Raw genomic sequence first — 17,624 nt, forward strand, 5'->3', positions numbered from 1 at the left:
TGTGAGGCTCTGCGCTGACAGTGTGGAGCCTGTCTGGGATCCTCTCTCCCTCTTTCTCTGTGCCTCCCCAGCTCATGTTGTCTCTCTCAAAGTAAATATACTTCAAAAAAAAAAAAAAATGCTGAACCATGTCTTTGACTCAATAGGAGATGTTGCTGTACCAAGACTTAACTATCTGCCAGTCTGCTTTTTTTTTAGTGTAAGCACTATAGAATTAAGCACTTTTCAAACTATAGGATTACACAAATGTTTTTACTTCTCTTATTTTTACTGGTGGTGTCATTAGTTAGAACATGAAACTATATAGGCTAAGGACAAATTTGGTTCTTTTTTGAGCCGTTTAATTTTCATCTTTTCTGTGACCACATTTCTTGAACGTGTGGACTGAAAATGTAATTTTATACCCTTTATACCCTTTTATGATGAAAAGAGAAAGTGTATGCCCTACTAATGTTGGGTAAGAAAAAGTTGAAGGTCTCGGAAAGTATGATAGAACTTTCATACTTTATCTAACCTTATTTACATATGCAGTTTTCAGAAATGATTGCCAATGAAAACCTACTCTTGGTTAGTGTAGTATGCAAATAGTGTGTAGGGAAAAGAGAGGTTCTTCTCTTTTTTTAATGTTTATTTTTGAGAGAGAGAAAAAAAGCAGGGATGGAGCAGAGAGAGAAGGAGACAGAGGATCCGAAGCAGGCTCTGCGCTGACAGCACAGAGCCCAACATGGGGCTCGAATCCCAAACTGCGAGATCATGACCTGAGCCGAAGTCAGACGCTTAACCCACCAAGTCACCCAGGTGCCCCTCAGAGAAGTGGGGTTCTTCTTGAGTAATTAGTGTGTTTGAACTAATGCAGCCTGGGAGGTGGTCAGATAACCTTGGGATTTGCTAAGTTCTACTTATTTTAAGAAGACTCCATCCTTAGAGACTGTAAGTTGTCAAAAGTCCCTCAGAAGTGGTTACTTCTGCTTTAAATTTAGTGTGACCATCCAGTAGCTATAAGGTAGTAGTGGAATAGCTTCCTTCCTTCCCTTTAAAACTTGGCACACAAGTAGTTTTGTGTAAAAGTAAAAAATTATAATGTCTCTTCACAGCTGTGACATCTTATGAAGATCTTGGACTCTTTGCATTTGGATTACCTGGAAAGGTAATTTTTTTTTCTTTACTGTCTCCAAAATCTATACAGGCATTTTTTCCCTTCCATTTCTAATTAAAAGAGACAAATATATCCAAGAGAAAGAAATTCAAGGGAATGAAAGGAAATGAAGGAAGACAGAATGGTGGGAAGAGAGAGAGAAGGAATCTCTCTTTCTATGTGCTTCTGGAATCAATAAATTTAACACTTAAATCTATTTTTCACCCTAATGAAGGAGGGGTGATGTGAATAATTTTAAAATTGTAACAATGACCTGTTTTAAGTTTTTTTAAATTAATTTTGGCAACATTAACTAATCTTCATAAACATAGGGAAAAAAAGAAGCATAGAATTAAGATTATAGCATGACTATAAAACTAATCATTAGATTATATCATTTATAAGCTGAACAATGCGAAAAGATTATATAGCTATTCCCTCTTTTATAGGTGAGGAAATTAAGGCCCAGAGAAATGAAGGGGCCTATTTGTCCACAGTTACTTAAAGCTAGTATTAACGTTGTAGAACTTCAGACTCTAAATGAACTGCTCTTCTTCCTCAGAATAGAAATAACAGCAATATTAATTGGGCATTGACTTGTGATAGGCATATTAAACTAAACTGAGAGGTAGAGAAAACAATGTCTTCTTCCACAGATAATCAGGAGTTAAATATTTTTGTTAGTTCTGTAGTACTTTATTTCTGAAGATCTATCGTACTTCGAAAACCCATTTTCATGTGGGTTGCAAATAGGACTTTTTCTTTCCATTGCCAATCTGTTGTTTATGTTTTTTGTTTGTTTATTTTGTTTGTAATCTTAAAGGATACAGTATCTGTAGATGGCCAAACCCACTTCTAAGAAGTGAAAATGGGAGGAAAAAGATCTAGCTATGTAACAGGGGAAACAACCCTGGATTTACATTCACATTAACTTTGTTCTTAACATACAAAAGGGAATATCTAAATCATGCTATGTAGCCTCATAGTTTGGACCGCGTCTTAACAACCTGCAACTTGAACAAAATGAAGAGTATGTTACTTTCAGGTAAAGGGTTTTGTTAATCATCCTAGTACCAGTTTCTCTTTCCTAAAGGTCGGGATGTTTGGTATAGTCATGGTCAGTTTCCTGCATCCACTTTAACCAAGCGAGAAGAAAATGTTATTTATGTAAGAAAACTCTTATTAATTTAATATGATCTATAAATATGACTCTAAGCATTATCACTGTTATTTCACTCTAGTATTTCCTGCATTCCTTGAATAGCAGCAGAGTCTAAAAAAGCATGGACTATTGGGAGTCCCCTTTTCCTAAAACTCTAGATAGTTGCATTATCATTATGTATGCACTCAGTCCTTAGTAGGCAGGTACATAGAAGATTCTCTAAATGAGGAGTTGTTGTTTGTTTGCTTTTTTTATATTTCCTCTCCACCTCCACAATTGGGTTCAAACTTTCCTATTTCCTTCTTTCCAGATATGATACAGATATGGATATGACATAAGATAACATTGCTCTGAGAATTAAATATTTTTAAGTTTTTTGGACTTTTTAAGAAAGATTTTCAAAATTGTCTATAAATCCATTTATATGCTCACCAAACAAATATTTATCAGGTCAATACCATCCGCCATGCACTATACTGGTATACTAGTAGGCTATGAAGACCTACATAGGTAGACAGACATACTGACTTTCTAGATCTTAAGTGCTTAAATGCAGCCAAAAATGGAAACATAATCATGAATAAGTTGATATTCTTTTTTTGAAATATATTAGTAGAAATCCAAATTTCATGTATGACTGACAATAGATACAAATTGCATATGAGAAATAGTGTGCAAAAGTTCAAAATAGCCTTTTCACAAGTAACTGTGAGGTTTTGTACTTTTTAAATGGGTTGATACACAAACTTTCTTGTGGACATGTTAGAGTGGCAACTACTACATCTTCAAAGACACCTCTCATTAATCCTGCTCTGTGAACCCCAAGTCCTCTAGGGTTTCCAGGATAGGCAAATGCTGTGCCACTGTTGGAATTTCTAGTAGAGGTGAGTCTGAAAGGTGATCTGCTCCCAGTCCATGAACTGAGTTATCCTACATAGCTAGTCCACTCTGAGCATACATTGGGGGTACAGATCCACCAAAATTCATGTGATTGAAAGGCCCAGGTGGAAGCAGAATGTTTCATCATTTGCTCTGAGTACATCTGATTACTAAGAATAGATAAAATGTCTAGAGTTCCCCAGGAATCTCATCAGAATCACAAGTCATCAAGCCCTACAAGCTGAACTTAGTCCTTAGGCATATTTTGTTTGGCTTAAATTTTTTTTATGTTTAACTAATTGCCAACTAAGAGTTATGAAATTTTGAAAGAATTCAGTTTCTGACTTTCCTTGAAAAATTAAGGGAATGGAGAAGATCTAGCTACATTGGATTCACTTTCTCACATGCCAACAACTGGCCAGAGCTGAGTAGTAGTTGCCCCATTTTGAAAGGGGAGGAGTTCTCCGATAGACTGTGGTCTTCACAACCTTCTGTTGTCTTACACTGAGCCCGCTCTATATTAGTGAATTTGAAATAGTTTGCTTAAAATTTCAGGTCTGGGATGTGTGGGCTCTAGAGTTTTCTGCTCTAGACTTTTTCTGGGACAGGATGTCCCAGGCCTTGGTGTATGCCAAGCCGGCACACTCAGAAGACTAAATCATTTCCTTTTATGCAAAACAGCATCGGCCCAGCACACCTCAAGCTGTCGCAGTCTACCTCTTAAAGCAATGTCACGTTCTACCTACTAAACCAGTGAAAAGGGGAGAAGGAGACCAGATAGATTTAATTTCAATTTTTTGGTACTTTGATAACCACCAATTACTAGCTCTTTAACACTTTTAACTGTTTGAAAATGACTGCCAAGAAAATTTTCAAAAGAATTCTTTATAGTAACCGTGGAACTATTAAAGAAAGGCTTTTTATGTGATGATAATTCGTTTTATGTATTACAAATGGCTGACAAAATGTATTCTTTTTGGTTTCTCTTCACTCAACCTCTACATCTGTTTTTTTTAGTAATAGTTGTTGGATTTTAATAAAATACTGATCCTTTTCTATTATTTCTTTCATCTTCTGAATATATTTGTTCTTTCATAGATGGTGGTAGCAGGCACCATCATAATTCAGAATATTGGAGGTAAGCAACTGAAAGTGAACTGCTTGTGCATAAATGCGTTGGAAATGATTTCTTCGTTTTGGTTATTGCCCGACTATGGGTCTAGCTGGGAGCCTGAATCTCTGCAGACATAGGTATCTTCAGAAACCCTCAGTGTTGTCCTCATTTCTCTCTCTCTCTCTCTCTCTCTCTCTCTCTCTCTGTCTTTTAGATCCTTTTTATTTGCAGGCCTTAGGGGACAATAGCTTCTAAATTTAGTTTCAGGTAAACCCTTAATTTAAATCCTTGTTATTGGGTCTGCAGCACACCTCTAAAGCATTGACTTTCTGTTAGTTGCGATAGTTGTAAGACACAATTTGGAAAACTCTTCAGATGATTCTAAACTATTTCCCCTTTACTTTGGTCCTAATTACCCCATTGGCAGATACTGCTTCAGAGGGAGTGATGTTTCTTGGGCTGTGAACAATCCGGGGTAGACAAGCAATATCGTCTTACAACCAAGAAATTTAAAATGACAAGGTAGTTTAAAAAACAAACAAACCTGAAACAAATAAGAACCATTCTCACATTTACCTTGTATCTTGTTTTCATTAAAAAAGACCCCAATAATTGGGGTGCCTGGCTGGCTCAATTGGTTAAGTATCTGACTCTTGGTTTTGGCTTAGGTCATGACATCACGGTTTGGGAGTTCAAGCCTTGTGTCAGGCTCTGCCCTGACAGCTTGGAGCCTGCTTGGGATTCTCTCTGTCCCTCTCTCTGACCCTCCCCCACTCACACTGTCTCTCTCTCTCAAAATAAATAAACTTAAAGAAAAAAATCCCAATATTGAGAACCATGTAGAAATGAAAGTTACTGTTAATTATAGACAGTTACTGACTAAATGTATTAAACATTTCAATCCAAAATGGAATATTTTCTGTCCCTCATTATTCTGTCTGATTACTAAAAACCATCACATTTTGTTTAGAGAGAGGACTATCTCTCATTTCTTTTTGTTTAGGTTAGGTCGAACTATTGTTTGCATTTTATGTAGAATTTTCAATCCAGGAATTTGGATCTAAATTTGTGACCCTGCCAAAATGCCTGCTGTTATATTCTTGGTATCCTTCATTTTGATCCTTTCCTTGTTCTCTAATCTTGTATCTAACTATTATTGTACATGATATATTTTAGCACTTGTTATTAGATATGAAGTTATTTCTGTGTATGCTTTTCTCCCTTACTGTGTGTGTGTGTGTGTGTGTGTGTGTGTGTGTGTGTATATATAATCTTTATTTTTGAGAGAGAGGGAGACAGTGTGAGCAGGGGAGGAACAGAGAGAGAGGGAGACACAGAATCCGAAACAGGCTCCATGCTCGGAGCTGTCAGCACAGAGCCCAACATGGGGCTCGAACTCATGAACCTCAAGATCATGCCCTGAGCTGCAGTCAGATGCTTAACCAACTGAGTCACTCAGGCATCCCTCCCTTACTGTATTATAATCTCCTAGGGCGAGGACTATCTCTCATTTCTTTTTGTATTCCTAGAACCTAGCACAATACCTGGGGCATGATAGACCTTTGCTGAACTGAACAGAGCTGAATATTATTTGTATGAGCTATGTCCAAATACTTTTTAATATTCTATATATATTTATCAAGAAAAAGAGAAAAAGGAATGATGAGCTAAACTACTCATTAGCTTTAAATATTTGAAAAGCTGAACAAGAAATTAAAAGAAAAATGTTCTAGAAAAAGAATCTCCTAGAAAGGATTCTTGCATCTGGTAACAGATAAATCATTAATTTTCTCAACTCTAAGTATGTTGATTTGCCTACTTGCTTTATATTATAACCTTTCTTAGAAAAAAGTGAGAGGCAGTCACAGCAATTTTTGATGTCCCTCAAATTCAGCAAAGCAGATAATGCTGCTTTAGTTTTTAGAATAATATCCTAATGATTTTCTTCACCTTGGCTAAAAGTTTATTTATTGAAAGCCCACTAAGTAATAACTGAAACATATTTCTAGAACTGTTTTCTGTTGTCTTAGCCAGATATGCATAAATCATTCCTTTGTTATAATAGAAGTCGAAGCTTGCTCTTGTGAGCAGATCACTGGGTTGGAAGTCAGGGGCCTTGGATTCTGTGCTCTGGCTCACTCACTCTCTTGGCTTCAGTTTCTTCTTAAATTGCTATGGGAATAGGATGGGAAACTAGGAGCTTATTAAGGTCCTTCTTACTCCAAAATTCAAATTCCACACTTTGGGAGGGCATGTTAACTCCTTCAGAATATTGAAATATTTTTATTACAGGTAAGTTCAGTAGGAGGGTTATACTTGGTTCAAAAGATGACTTGGTCTTTTCTTAGGTGTCTCTAACAAATCTGCAACTATCGCTCTAAAAGCTTTTGTGGATGTTGTTATCAGAAAAAGGGAGTCTTGGTTTTTCAACTACCTGTCAGGGCAGCTGCTGAGCCTCTGGGGTTAAAGTCTAGGAACTCTGGTCTTAAGAAGTAGTTTTTTCGTGTTGTTTTTTTTTTTAAGTTGTATTTTTTTTTTAACATTATTTTGAGATAGAACGCACGCGAGCGCATGTGCGCTTGCCTGAGCTGGGGAGACCAGGGGAGAGAGAGCGAGAATCCCAAGCAGGCTCTGTACTGTCAGCCTGAGTGCAACGCATGGCTCAAACCCACCAACTAAACAGAGAGATCGTGATTTGAGCCAAAACCAAAAGTCAGATGCTTAACTGACTGAGCCACCCAGGTGTATGTTTTTGATTGATGCAAGTTGGTTCTGTGGAAGTCCTAAACGAGTACTTACTAGATTCTGTATGCTTGAGAAGCCCAGTATACTTATCCGGGAGGTTCTTTACTATGTTGTGCATATGACTTATTTAATGTTATTTCCTCAAACTGGATTTTGCCTTTCTCTTTGTCAGTTAGAAATATGTTGGATATTTATAAGATGATATGAAGTATATAGCATCACAGATAGAATTTTTGTACTTCTTACATGCCCATCTGCATGTAATTTGGTTCCAGTAGCATTTTCTGAAAGATAGGATGATAATTATTGGTATAAATGCTGAGTTTTTGTATTGATTGTTTAGAACTGAAAAATGACTATAATAGATCCTCTCTAGATCAGACATTCTACTACACATTTTAGTTGTACTTACAGCAACTCTTCAAGGGAGATGATGTTATCCTCATTTTACAGAGGAAGAGGTCAGTGTGTAGAGGGAATAAATAACTTGCTTACATTTACCCTTTAATAAAGCTGGGACTCAACTTCACTCTCTCTACTGCTAAAGACTTTATTCTTTCTGCTGTGATATAGTAAGTGTTTGAAAATCTGTGAAAATACTAAATGTTGAGGATTTTTAAAACTCCTTGGGGATAAGAACTATGTGTTTTCATTTGTTTTCCTAACTTGACCTAATTTCTAGTAGAGAAACCCAATAAATAATATTTGTTGAATTTTAAAAGTTCTACTTAAAAGCCTAAGATTTTGCCTCAAAGAGACCATTTTATATACTACATTAATGATAGAAAGAAATTTGAAAGCCCAGAGAATGATTTGTAGATTAGAATTATATAAAAATTAAAAGGCTGAAAGTATTGAGAGTTAGATCTTATTTATATAAAATAGAATTAAAATATTTTGAAATCTGTTATTTTGAGGTTAGGTAATCATATTTTATTTTATTTTATTTTATTTTACTTTTACTTTTACTTTAAAAAAAATTTTTTTTTCAACGTTTATTTATTTTTGGGACAGAGAGAGACAGAGCATGAACAGGCGAGGGGCAGAGATAGAGGGAGACACAGAATCGGAAACAGGCTCCAGGCTCTGAGCCATCAGCCCAGAGCCTGACGCGGGGCTCGAACTCCCGGACCGCGAGATCGTGACCTGGCTGAAGTCGGACGCTTAACCGACTGCGCCACCCAGGCACCCCTACTTTTACTTTTAAACATTTATTTATTTTTGAGAGACAGAGACAGAGCATGAGCAGGGGAGGGGCAGAGAGAGAGAGGGAGACACAGAATCCGAAGCAGGCTCCAAGCTTTCAGCACAGAGTCTGATGCAGGGCTTGAATTCACAAACCCTGAGTTCATTACCTGAGCCAAAGTCCAGCGCTTACTGACTGAGCCACCCAGGCGCCCTGGTAATCATATTTTAGATTAATGCTTAACTCTTCTAGTCTTTGTAACATTTAAACTTTTTTCAGTTTTCTTAGGATTCTGTGCCCCTGATGAATCTATGAGAAATATGGAAGAGGGAGATCTTTAAAGTCAAAATGATCATGAATTGCCCTTTTTTAAAAAAAAAATTTTTTTAACATTTATTTTTGAGAAAGAGAGAGCATGAGTTGGGGAGGAGCAGAGAGAGGGAGACAGAGAATCTGAATCAGGCTCCAGGCTCTGAACTGTCAACACAGAGCCCGATTATGAATTGTTCTTGATCAATATTTGTTACATGGATGTGTCAGTAAAGACCCAGCGTATCCCCTACATCTCTTTATTACATAAATCCAAGTAATTTCCTCATTCATTTGTGTTCTTAGTATCTAGCATATAATAGACATTTCATAAGTAATATTTATTATGGGAAAAAAGGAAGGAGTAAGAGGAGGGAGAGAAGGAAAAGCCAGCGGCCTGGCTTGGTGCTTCTTTAGGAGGAAGAGAATTGATCAACTGGCAAGAGGGACCATGGAATATTATAAGTGAGGATATAGCTTCTTTAGGAAAGAATTTACTGTCAGAAAACCTCTTTCCCCCAGGATCAATGAGGCACCAAGTATTAGTCACAGGGCACTGATGTAGTCTAACAAATTGATTGGAAAAATATAGTGTCTTTGAATAATTTCTAAGGTTTAGAAAAAAAATGTGACTCACTAAATATAGCACTCTTGTTCTAAGCTTTTGGAAACCTTTGCCTTTGGAATATGGAAAGCCCTCCAGTAAAATACTACTTCGAGGCAATTCCTTATCTCCTCCCAACACTAATGAATTCAGGGCCTGAAACAGGCCCCAGCAATAGCCCCCGGCTGGCCATTTCGTCAGGAGCTGGAGTGACATTCACTCAGAGTCATTGCTGCTGGGACACAAAGTCGGTAAAGAGACATCTGGAAGTTTTAATATTTAATGCTAGTACCGGCAAGAGAACTCTGGCTTAGGGTTTGAATTTGGTGGGCTACTAGTAAAAAAAGGAGTAAGAACTGTAGTGGCAAATAAATGTAGGTAATTTCCACATAGTCCTTCTAGCATTTTTGCATTATGAGATTCTTTTCCTAAAAACCAAAGTAAGTAGTTTCACATTCATTTGAACTCTCAATATAGACCACTTAGTAGGCTAAAATATTGCTAGAAATCAAACAGTAAACCCCAAGTCATTTTTAGTCAAGCCAGAGAAAGTCCTGTGGACTCCTAGAAGTGCATGATAAAGTGAAGTTAGTTGATGTTTTTTCTGGTTTTGTATTTCAGTCCTCTCAAAGTGTGGAAAGGTAAGTGGCTCCAAGGAGTACATTAAATCCTTACTTTGCTCTTTATAAAATAAGAAGGACCACTATGGCTAGCATATTCTTTATTTAGTTCTTTAAAGCCCCAGTTCCTTAAAGGAGATTAAAGATTGAATCACTGCTACATACTGTGAAAGGAGAACCTAAACATTAAGTAGTCTTACTGAAACTTCCTGAAAGTGCTAGAATGATCCAGATTTTCCAGTCTGGCACAGGCCCTACAAACCTACAAGACCAACAGTCTTGATTAACACCTCAGTTTGACAATCTGTTTTAAAAGAAACCCCACAGCCCTTGTTTGTACTCAAACAGGACAATTTCTAAATCTCATCGTCAGAAAGGTATAAATAAGATTGTTTTCAGTTGAGATCTATAAACATTTCAAAGTCTCAGTATTTGTAAAATTCATGATTTAATGTTAGATAAATTAGAAGCTATTTATTTTTATTTTCTGCCTGTATTTTTGTTTTTGTAGGATGATGAACTCATTTTAGACTAGTTTGTATTGTCCCCTGGGAGACTGGGATTGGACGTGCTGTTTCAACGCCATCTGCTGGTCAGCTCATCTGTGGACATACTACAGCTTTTTTGAACCTGAACAGTATGTCCAGAAATTCTGGAAAGCACTGCCTTAGACAGGAAGGATATAGGAAATTTGGAAGGTGTTTTTTTTTCATAAATACATACTTTGACAAAATTTACTGGCAACATGTCACTTTAAAAAGGTTTTGAAAGTAATATATTTCTTAGTAATGATTTTTTAAAAATTATTTGAGTGGATAGTGGTATAGTGGATGCATAATGTTACATTAGTTTCAGGTGTACAACTTTAAGTGATTTGACATTTTTATTTTTTTATTTTATTTTTTTAATTTTTTTTAACATTTTATTTATTTTTGAGACAGAGGCAGAGCATGAACGGGGAAGGGGCAGAGAGAGAGGGAGACACAGAATCAGAAGCAGGCTCCAGGCTCTGAGCCATCAGCCCAGAGCCCGACACAGGGCTTGAACTCACGGACTGCGAGATCGTGACTTGAGCTGAAGTCGGACACTTAACCGACTGAGCCACCCAGGCGCCCCAACATTTTTATATATTATTCTGTGCTCACCACAAGGGTACCTACCATCTGTCCTGTTATATTGCTCTTACAATATCTTTGTATTCATTATGTATTCAGTGTATGTATTCATTATGCCATTTATACCCATGACTCACTGAAGTTCAGTTAGAGGATTTTAGAATAGTAAATATTCTGGTCCCATTGTGTTCAAATTTGAGATCTTGATAAATGATAATGATATACATTTTCTTAGGGTTATGGGAGAAAATTTCCTCCATGTATTTTGATTTCCATTTGTGTACAAATTAAGGAAATGACATTTTTCAGGATTTTAGAAAAAGAGATTATATTGTGTACTGTTTTGAGTGAGGATAGCCTTTCAGTGGCATTTGGACATTTAGGAGGAATACTGGGTTAATAAGACATGTTGAATAGAATAAACCAGTTGCTATCCATGACTAAAAACATGTTTGAAGTAAAATTGAATCTCTCAGACGGAAAGACAAACTTATTATTTCCTCCCATAGTACATCTGTTTAGGGCTGGCTGACTAATCCTTTGAGAAGTTGCTGAACTTCCTCCAAGTGCTGAAAACCTAATTCTGTTTTAAAAATAGCTGTATGTAATCTTATCTTCATACGTGTATTTTAAGAGTTTAACAAAAAGGATAATTATTTTTACAACTAATGATTTGTTAGACCTAGATTCCAGTTGAGGCTTTCTTTTTTTTCTTTTTTTTTTTTTTTTTTTTTTTTAAGGTGTCTGGGAAAATTTTGTCCAAAAAAATACGGGGTTTTTGGGAAGAGAGTTTGGTTTTTTTTTTTAATTTTTTTTTTTTTTTTTTTTACATTTCAGTTTGATGTTAATATCTCAAATATGTGAGAATAGGAAACTTTCTCCTGTGAATTACAATAATAGCTGTAGATGCATTAGAATCATAGAATCATGCAACAGGGTCCCTCATGAAACTCCTTAGCTTGTCTGAGAAATCGTGTACTAATAACTCTACCAAACCAGCTACAAAGCTGAAATAAATTACATTGAAAATACGTGTCAAAGTATCAACCTAAGTGTTTTTAAAATCAACCTAAGTGTTTTTAAAACTTCTAACTAATTTCTTTGAACTCCAGCATTCATAAGCAATTTGTAACTGAAATGCTCATGACGGAAGAAAAAATAATTCTAGGGAGTGGTCCTTTTCATAGACTACCCTTATTTTTTCTTTCCTGTGGTGGATTCTTCTTCACTTTGCTCCTGCACTTTTCCATAATAGTTAATAGTGCAAATTTCTCAAGCCAGACTGGCTGTTTATACCATTACCACCTTGGGCAAGTTACTTCTTTGTGCCTCCATATCTTTATCTGTGAAAGAAATACCTCACAGCTTTGTGGTAAAGGTTAAATGAGGAAATAACTTGCAGATCACTTAGAATACTGGCCAACATGGTATAGGCATCCCAAACCCAAAAGTGTTCACTGTTCTCATGGTTCTTCTCTCACAGGTCTCTTTCCCCTGTTCTGTATTTCTGGCATCTCTTCCTTCAATGTCCATGTTCCCAGCTCATGTGTTTCTCTTTTATGATTAGAGCAACCAATGTTAATAGCTTACTGCTTGCTATTGTCTAGGCAAATTTTACCCTATTTTAGTCATTTCTTAATATAACACTTGGTTCTCCGCATGGTTTTCAAAGAATACTTTCAACTTCTGTGTTTTGATTGGGTTGACCGATTTTTTTATTTCCTTCCCAGGGCAGTTTCCATTGAATGAGTTCTATTAGTTATGTTTAAAAAGAAGGAGAAAAGAATACTTAGTTAGTTAATGTGGTAAAACTGAGTGATTTGTAATGGCTTGAATACCTGTCATCAAGGTATGTCTTTTAGCACCAATTCTGGCTTGGTAGTGTGGGGGCCAGAATCACTTAACTATAACCGTGGCTAAAATGGATGACCCTGGTACAGCTATTAATTTAGAGTACAACATGGTATGTCTTGTATTAGGAGTCTATGCTATGTATGGATGTCAGCAAAAATCATTTACAAATTCTTGCTCATGAACTGTCTCTAAGATAGGTCTTTAAGCACTTCCTTATGTCATTAATAGAAGACATGAGACAAAAGGTGTGGCAGGCAGCTGTTTGATCTAGTGAACCTTTTGGTTATAAACAATGGATGTATGAGCTCTCCTGTTGATAATTATATCTTTAAAACTTTATTTTTTATTGAGCTAGTTGTCCTTTTTATGTGAATCTAATTAAGATGTATTTCCTAAGTTAATATATATTTGGTAGTCTGTTTTGCTTCTTCTCTGTATTATATATAATATGTTAAGGTGGTAGTCCTTGCATGGAAGTTTACTTGTGGTTAGGAAAAAATCATGAAGGCAGTGAAAAGGATAGTGTCTTTGTTTTCCTTGCTTAATCATGGGGGCTTTTCCTCATCAGGAGCTCTGTGGTTTTGTAGCTCTTAAAACAAACACCAGCATTCTCTAAGAAAGAAGCAGTATTTACATGTTGTATTATATCTTGTATGCTGAGATCTCTTTTTGAGAGAGAAACATATGTTTGGTGAGTTCATGTTTCTTGAAATATACATGATTCTTCAGACTGGAATGTAATGAAATAGGACTCCCATTTGAAAACCAAAGAGTTAAGGCTACAATAGAGGATAAAAGTGATCAAATGATTAGCCAGGGGCTAATAGAAATTCTGGGAAGAATGACAGATTGTGTATTAGAAAGAAATATGATATCATATTCATTGAAGCTTTTACAACTAAAGATCTAAAAGAAATAATAGAAAATTACTGAAAGAGATGAATGTCTGAAACTTTAGAAACGCACGTGGTGTTGGATTAATCCAAGCAAGAAAGACTGATGGGCGGATAATAAATTACAATTGTATAGGAAGTCTGCATTCCTTGTGTTCAGGGTACTTTTGTCTCTTTTTTTTTCCTTGCAAGATACATTTAAGCAGCTTGCCAGTTGCAGAAAATTCAGCTCATGATTTTCAACATCATACCATATGTGTATGATTCTTTGGAATAGATAAAGTATTATAAACAAGACCCCAAATCCTTGAGTGAAGGAGGTTAATCTAAACCTTCCTTCTGTTCTGTGCCAAATTGATAGCATTTTTCCTTTTGAATGAATGATACAGAACACCTTTTCACATACAATCAATTGCAATGCCCCAAAACTAAAAGAGTTTGAAGAAATGTCCTGTACTTCTGTTGGGCAAAAAGCTATACTTCAACAACCATACTAATGCGGGAAAATAAATAGTCATAAACTGGAAAATGTGTGTATACATAATGAATTTTCATTGAGGAGAAGTGAGTATTTACTTAGCCGTTCTAAATTTTATTTTGCCATGGGTACGTTACTTTACTAAAAAAAATTGTGTATGTGTGTTTGCATGTAATTATTGTCTATCTTCATATAAATTTATGTACAAAATAGTATATTTCCTTTTTTTCTTTCTCCAGTCGTCACATAGTACTGTAATAATTGTGGAGAAGTTCAGCTACGTTTACACATGTTGTTTGAGAAAAATGCATTCTTCTTTTTAAACATTTGAGCCTTTTAATCAATTTTTCACCAGATTTTTACCATTCAGACTTGGCATTCATTTGTGTTCTTAGTTTTTGTAGGTCCAAGGAGAAAGTAAAATGTTTCCTGAAATATAAATAAGTAATAAAATTAACGTGCGTACAGAGTACACTCTTTATTCTTCTTGGACATACTCTTGTTGGCCCTTTTTTAATATACACTTAATCTCTGGGGGAAAGAGAGATTATTACTCTGTTAAACTGAAGTTCTGACTCTAATCATCTGGGTTTCTATGTACTTAAACATGTAAGCTTAAACTCAAGTATTTACATATAAATGAGTTCTATGTTCTGTAACCATATTAAAATATTTCCTAATATATGATGGAAGGTTTATAGGATTTTTTTTATAGCTGCATCAGAAATGGGATCATTATTAAAATGCTTTAAAAACTACTTCTTTCTTGGATCCTGTCAGATCAAATGTAAGAAATAATGCTAGCTTCAGGTTTTGATTACATAATACAGATGAGCTCTGTTAATAAAATGGAATATAAGTTGTACGTTTTGTCCATTTAATATGCTTAGCACTTACCACTGAATCTTTTCTAATTAGTTTTAGAGGACAATTAAAAATGTAACTCATTATGCACTTTATTTTTATTTTATTAAAACATGTGAATAATGTGTTGGGATCAAAGAAATGGAGAGGAAGGGAGTGAGACTTCTTTGGGTGTGGGGGGGTCTCTCTCTAGTACCTATCAAACTCCTGTTTCTGTATCAGTTGTTGCTAAACTAATGTCTAATGCCTTGAACAGGATTGATAACATACAAACGTGTGCAAAACATCAAAAAATTTTTCATTTATAAATTCCCTGTAATTAAGACCCTTCCTTTTACCTAAATAGTTTGTCTTGGGTTTGAAATGTAAACAAAGCATCTATAATGAGCTACCAGTTATTCTCTACACAGTTATTTATCTCCATTCCTGGCGTGTATATACCTTTGGGATAATGCAGTATGAGTTAATCTTCCACATGTTGTCAAAGCCCTAATGCACATCTGTGTTTCTGTATAAATTATTCTTTAAATGGTTAAGAAGTATAGAATTCTAATAGAAACTGTTTTTATCTTTTTTTGCAGCTATGTCATCATATCTTGTAATTATTAAAACAGAGCTTCCTGCTGCTATTTCAGAATTTTTGTCAGGAGGCCATACTGGGTAAGAAAAAATATTTCCCGTTGTGTCCATTAATTTATTAATTCAATAAGTATTTATTCATGATATGGCATATTAGGCAAAGACAGGAAGGAACTGTTTCTTGGAGAAGAAAAAAGGAGAAATTTCTTCTTTTGATGAAAAAATGAGGTGGGGAATGGGGGTTAGTGGAAAGTCCTGCCCGTAAAGGTCTTAAACAAAGGAGGGGAGTGGTTAATACTACTGTCGCTTTTCAGCAAACCACAGTGATAAAGTTACAGCCACACTTGTGAATTTCTATTCTAAAGCAGGGTTTGAAAAAATAAATGGTTTGCAGGGATTTAATTATTTCATTTCCTGTTTTTTAACATTACTATAAACAATACTAAACCACAGTATACTTCCTTTCTCCCTTATTTAAAAAATACTGGGTTCTAAAGACTATTGACTCATCTCTTTTTATGGGAAAAAAACAATTCTGTTTTTCCTTGCACAGGAAAAGAAACTTTGCGAAGAATAAACTCGAAAAGACAGAATAAATTCTTTTAAATGTCATCAAGTTATTTCACATAATTTCTAAACCATAATACAAAAACCTATCAGACTTTTTGATGTAATTATTTGGCTGTTGTGCTCTAATATGTGAACTTGTTCTGGACTGAAAGGCAAGTTTTCAAAATTAACTTTTTAGCTTTTGTAACTTGGCTTCCATGAAAAAACTCTACTTAGACAACTGCAAATACATATTTATAAGGAAAGTATGGTGTACTTCAGATCTGAATAGGAATCGAAGTCCCGCATGATTTTTCATCACCAGAAACTATTGTGCCTTTGTGTAGTACTTTACAGTTTATAGGGTTTCCACATTCATTATCACATTTGGTGTTCACAACTGCCTCATCTACAGCTTTATCTAGTTACTTTTACATTTTATGCTCTTAGTTTGGTGAACAATTGCTGTAAGAAATAGCTGTGTTAAATTCACTTTTGCATCGCTGTGAAAATAATGAGGACAACTTCTGTTACTCAAAAAAATTCTATGTGACAGGTTTATTTTAAGGTTTAGGACTAAGAACTCAAGGCCATGAGAAGTAGAATCAGGAATGTTAGACTAAGAGTAAGGAGACGTGTTCTATCCATGTGACATTCAATGACCTCAAGAAGTTTTACTTCTTTTGGGCATATGACTTAATTCTGTGGTTTGGGTTTCTTCACCTGGCTTAATGGGGGTACCAGTGTTCTTAAGAACAACTTCTTAAGAAAGTTGTTGATATGATCAAACAAGATATTGTATATACAAATGCTTTTTGTAAGCTGATAGCATAGTGTAAATGAGGGGAATTAAGAAATTCCGTAATGTTGTGTGTCAAATATACCCGCAATTAAAAATAAAGAAATTTCAATAATAATAACTACATGAAAGGTGAATTTGCCCTGTTTGCTCTCCAGGAAGGTCAGAGTCAAATTTGAATGTGTTGCATAAACTGTTAATCCTAATAGTTGTCACATGTGCTTTGCCTTCTTGTTGCTCCTGAATTTGGTGACTTCTGTTTAAATTTTTATTGTCATATGTCTTTGTGGAAAGAGAAGGGATAAAAATGTATATAAAATTACAGAAATAATTAAGGTAGCATAAGACAGAACTGCCACTAAAATTTAGGTCTTCTTTCTGTAAATGCGATACTTTTACCATAGCTTCAATTTAAATCAATTGCAATTTGCTTGGGATTTTTTTCTGGTTTGTCTAAAAAAAATAATAATAAACTCCCATCTTATTCATCTTAGTGGAAAATTGATTACAATGGTATTTTTATATGTCAGAAATCGATTTTTAAAGCTGTACTTCAGAATACTGTGGCCAGTTTGTATCATCTCGGTTTTGGAAAATTGCACATCTCTTGGACAGCCTCATCTTGTTGTACATGAAATGTACATTTGCTTACTTTGGACTTCAGAATTTTGAAGAACATTAATAAGAGACTATATTAGTTGGTCAGTATAGATAAATCATTAATCTTTAAAGCTTGATG

At 35.3% G+C, this 17,624-nt stretch overlaps 1 protein-coding gene across 5 annotated transcripts in view; it reads left to right on the forward strand.

Moving 5' to 3' along the window:
* Window positions 1-17,624, forward strand: part of SLC38A6 (solute carrier family 38 member 6) — a 76,648-nt gene that overhangs the window by 16,091 nt on the left and 42,933 nt on the right. For all 5 annotated transcript variants that reach the window (XM_040477325.1, XM_040477326.1, XM_040477328.1 and 2 more), the window contains exons 4-6: window positions 1,095-1,147; window positions 4,275-4,314; window positions 15,540-15,618. In XM_040477325.1, coding sequence (XP_040333259.1) covers window positions 1,095-1,147; window positions 4,275-4,314; window positions 15,540-15,618 — 172 coding nt within the window. The remainder of the gene's footprint in view (window positions 1-1,094; window positions 1,148-4,274; window positions 4,315-15,539; window positions 15,619-17,624) is intronic.

Source organism: Herpailurus yagouaroundi, unplaced genomic scaffold (assembly GCF_014898765.1).
Source record: "Herpailurus yagouaroundi ecotype Mexico unplaced genomic scaffold, PumYag 141, whole genome shotgun sequence".
In the NCBI taxonomy this organism is placed as follows: domain Eukaryota; kingdom Metazoa; phylum Chordata; class Mammalia; order Carnivora; family Felidae; genus Herpailurus; species Herpailurus yagouaroundi.